The 4,839-nt window shown below is 34.1% G+C and overlaps 1 protein-coding gene across 1 annotated transcript; it reads left to right on the top strand.

Annotated features, from left to right (window-relative positions):
- Positions 1-470: 470 nt before the first annotated feature.
- Positions 471-1,468, top strand: LOC142162436 (uncharacterized). The gene is made up of 2 exons (XM_075218789.1): positions 471-824; positions 977-1,468. Exons 1-2 carry the CDS (start codon positions 471-473, stop codon positions 1,466-1,468), a joined length of 846 nt encoding a protein of 281 aa, XP_075074890.1.
- Positions 1,469-4,839: the final 3,371 nt, after the last annotated feature.

Below are 4,839 nucleotides of genomic sequence, written 5' to 3'. Positions count from 1 at the left end.
AGAGGGGATGAAATATATAAGTAGTGATCAGAGAATAGGTGTATGTAGTAGGAAAAGAATTCTTTCATATAGGTGTAATGTTTCTAGCAATCAATTGCACTACCATTACTTTACTGCCTAAGATTCCTAACCCTGTGACAATCAAGGACTTCAGACCCATTGCTTGTTGTACTGTATTATACAAGCTGATCTCAAAAGTCATTGCTGGCAGATTACAGAAGGTAATGCCACACATCATTTCTGAAGCTCAAACAGGGTTTATTCATAGGAGGAAAATTGTTGATAACATCATATTAACTCATGAATTAGTCAAGGCTTACAATAGAAAACATATTTCTCCTAAATGTATGTTGAAGGTGGACATGATGAAAGCCTATGACTCAGTGGAATGGATATACTTGGAGCAACTTTTGGAGTACTTATGCTTTCCTATAAAGTTCATATAATGGGTGAAAATATATATGTCAACAATGAGCTACTCGTTCATGATTAATGGGGAATTGACAAAGCCTTTTGTAGTTGCCAAAGGACTTAGACAGGGTGACCCCATGTCACCATTTCTGTTTGTAATTGCAATGGAATACTTAAGCAGACTACTTAGAGGATTGAAGCAAGTCAAAGAATACAAATTCCATCCAAGGTGTGGCAAGCTCAACATAACTCACATCAACTTTGCGGATGATTTGCTTATGTTTGCCAGAGGTGATAGTAGCTCAGTTCAAGATTTGCATGACTGCTTCAAACAATTTTCGGCTACCTCTAGATTACAAGCTAACCTCACTAAGAGTGCCATTTATTTTGGTGGAGTGACACAGACAGAACAGGTTAGGATTCTACAAAATATTGTATATTCATTAGGGAGCTACCTTTTAAATACTTGGGGATTCCTTTGGATACAAAGAAGATAACTGTACTGTAATGGCGACCATTGACTGAGAAAATAGTAGCAATAATATCTTATTGGACTGCTTGGAAGCTGTCTTATGCTGGTAGAGTGAAATTAGTACAGACATTTATATTTGGCATTCAATCTTATTGGGCTCAACTATTCATTATGCTAGCAAAAGTGATGAAATTAATAGAGGCCTATTGTAGAAGCTACATATGGTCTGGCACTAATACAATTACAAAGAGACCATTGATAGCTTGGGATAAAATGTGTTTACCTAAATCAGCAAGAGGCTACAATCTGATGAATCTTCAAGTATGGAATAAGGTAGCTATCACCATAATTCACTGGGACTTGGCTCAAAAGAAAGAAAAAACTTGGATAAGATGGATTCATACATACTACATCAAGGGACAAAGTATACTGGAAATGAATATCCCTCAACAGGCAAGTTGGATGGTGAGGAAGATTATTGAGGCTAGGAAGATAATGCAACAAATGCCAGAAGTAAAGCAAACACAAAGTGTAATTAAACAGATTTATCTAGGCCTACTGGGAAGTCATAACAAAGTGGAGTGAAGATCTTTGATGTTTCAAAATGAAGCTAGACCTAAAGCAGTATTGACATTGTGGATCCAATGCCATGGAAGAATGTTAACAGCAGATAGATTAACGAAATGGGAAATCCAAGTAAGCCCATGATGCAGTTTATGTGGTATTGCAGATAAATCACATCTGCATCTGTTTGGTGAATGCAGCTTCTCCAGAATAGTATGGTGGAGATTACTCAGATGGCTACAAATATGTGATGCTCCAGTGAATTCTTGGTCACAGGTGATTACATGGTTGATTATGCAATCCAAAGGAAAGTCGTGCAAAGCAAGACTATTGAAGATGATGTATGCAGAATACATTTATGGGATTTGAAAAGAGAGGAACCACAGATTTTTGAAGAACAATCAAGGAGTGAAGAACAAATTGCTAGAGAAGTGGCATGCATATGAAACATTAGAGCACAAGGGACAGTAAGAACAAAGATGCATCAGCTTTATTTCTAAAGACAAAGAGCAACAACTACAAAAGTCCAAAAGGCAATGTTAGTTATAGAAACTTTTTGTACTGCATATAGTATAGGTATAGTGATAGAAGAATGTAAAGATTATAGCAACTCGAGAATGACTTTGCTGGTTTGTAATGATATTCTTCACAAAAATATCATGGGCGAGCTTTTAGTCAACTTTCGTTTTTATCGGACTAAACATCAATACAAGTATGAAAAAGGAAAAAAAATTAAGAAAAAATTTCGCAAACGTAGCAGCAATAGGTATTTTACATACAAGGCAACTAAATAATTATATTCCTAGCAGAAAGATTTAAACCCTTACCTACAATCACGCATCTAAAGTGTTCATTTCCTTAAATATAAAACCAAAGGGTTTCAGTTGTCCATATAATAATGGAATTGTCATTAATTATAGTTTTATTGGTATTTTCTCTCTATTTCAATTATGGTAACTTCGGGAGAAGGTGGGCGTAGCCCCCGTGGAGGACAAGATGAGGGAAGCAAGACTCAGATGGTTCGGGCACATTCAGAGGAGGAGCCCTGATGCTCCGGTAAGGAGATGTGAGCGGCTAGCTGTGGTGGGCACGAGGAGAGGTATAGGACGGCCCAAGAAGTATTGGGGAGAGGTGATCAGGCAGGACATGGCACGGCTTAGGATTACTGAGGATATGGCCCTTGACAGGGAATTGTAGAGGTCGAGCATTAAGGTTGTAAGTTAGGAGGTAGTTGTGAATATTTCTTCGGCGCATCAGAGTGAGACTTGCCAGTTAGGTTTTAGTCTTAGGATGTTAGTGGTTTCTATTGATGCCGGTCTTTACCTACTGGTTATTGTTTTACTTTCCATCTATTTCGTGTTTTTTATATTGCTGTTATTTTATTATGATTCTATTGATAGTACTAATATATCGTCTCTTATCGTCTTCTTGAGATGAGGGTTTCCTGGAAACAGCCTCTCTACCCCTCAGGGTAGAGGTAAGGTCTGCGTACATACTACCCTCCCCATACCCCACTAGTAGAATTACACTGGGCCGTTGTTGTTGTTGTACAATTATGGTAACGTTTTATTTGGTGGTATAAATGCGAATACTTTCATAATAGTGCATATTTTGATGAATAAGTGATCTTTATAATATTACCTATTATACATATTATATAATTTGTATAATACATTAATATTTATTAATTTAATAAGTATATTATAAAGTATAAATTAAATATTATTAGTATAAAATATTATTTATTTGGATATACATAGTATATTCTTTTCTCAATAAATGTATATGACGTATATTCAGAATATTAAATATAATATAAAATATACCACATATTTAATGTATAAATGTTATATATTTAGAACACATTATAGTTGTTTAAATATTATATAATATTACTATTATATATAAAGTATAAAAATGACTCATGAATGCTTCACGTTTAATGTCTTCCATTTTATTTAGTGACTGAATTTTGTGGCAGGTAGAGAAACTAGTGAAAAGAAAGAGAAAATCAAGGCATAAAGAATTTTTAAATTTATTATGACAAATTTATGGTAAAAAATAACATAAATCTTAAAATTTATTATAGAAAGATATGATGAATTTGTAATAATAGAACATAAAATTATTAAATAAAAAACATGTGGTTACACTAAATTTAAGTTACATTACTTCATACATGCTTATAGATCTAAATGTCCAAACAATTAGAAACTTTAAAACTTAAAGAAGAAAAATACTAAAATTCCCATTGTGCAACCACGTTAGAGAGGGTATTATTTTTTAGATATTATTTTTTCAGAACCTTTAATATATTTGGATAAGTTTTATTTATGGAAGAGAAGAAAAAATTATGGAAGAAAGAGGGAAAAGGAAATGTAATAAAAGTGTACTGATGTAGAAGGATCCCTTAGTTAATGAATTACCAACGTGAAAATGCTCAAAAGGTAAAAGAATGTGCTAGTATTGGAATAAACAAAGATTACTACCATTTATGAGAATAGTTTTTAAAAAGGGAGCAACCAGGTAAAAATCTCTATGAAAAAAGAAATAAAGTTTTTTTGGATCAAATGTATAACTGACATGAATTAAGTTGTATTTGTACCCAAATAAAACATCTGAATACTTATCTAGAGTAAGAGTTGGGCCTCTACTCGAGTTTGTAATGCATATATATAGGCTAGTTATTTGGGCTTTTTTCAAGTTATATGTCACGACCCAAAATCCACTAAAGGTCGTGATGGCGCCGAACACCACTGTCAGGCAAGCCAACCAAAATACTTAATTAAATTCTTATCTTAAAAATTTTGAAAACAGAAATTTTCTCCCAATTCAGATATTAAAAGATAATCCTTTCGAAAATAAATAAAAGAATACTTAGAAATAAGTACAGAATACCCCATAATCATTCCAGAACCCAGTGTCACAAGTGCATGAGCAATTTATAAGAAATAATGTAATACGACAACCATCCGGAATACATATTGGACAGAAAATAAATACAGTAATCTGAAAGAGACTTGATGGATGCGGGTTGCCTCGAAAAATGCAGCTCACATAAGTCTCCGTATCAATCATGCTGCTACGCTCACTACAAAGAAATCATTTGTAGCTTGTACAATAGGCCTCTACCTAAGTCAACAGGAGGCTACAATCTGATGAATCTTTAAGTATGGAATAAGGTAGCTATCACCAAAATTCGCTGGGACTTGGCTCAAAAGAAAGACAAAGCTTGGATAAGGTGGATTCATACATACTACATCAAGGGACAAAGTATGCTGGAAATTAATATCCCTCAACAAGCAAGTTGGATGGTGAGGAAGATTATGGAGGCTAGGAAGATAATGCAACAAATGCCAGAAGTAAAGCAAAGACAAAGTGTAATTAAACAG

Source organism: Nicotiana tabacum, chromosome 7, assembly GCF_000715075.1.
Source record: "Nicotiana tabacum cultivar K326 chromosome 7, ASM71507v2, whole genome shotgun sequence".
Classification (NCBI taxonomy): domain Eukaryota; kingdom Viridiplantae; phylum Streptophyta; class Magnoliopsida; order Solanales; family Solanaceae; genus Nicotiana; species Nicotiana tabacum.
Note: the sequence above shows the minus strand (reverse complement) of the source record. Positions and strands in the feature narration are given on the sequence as shown.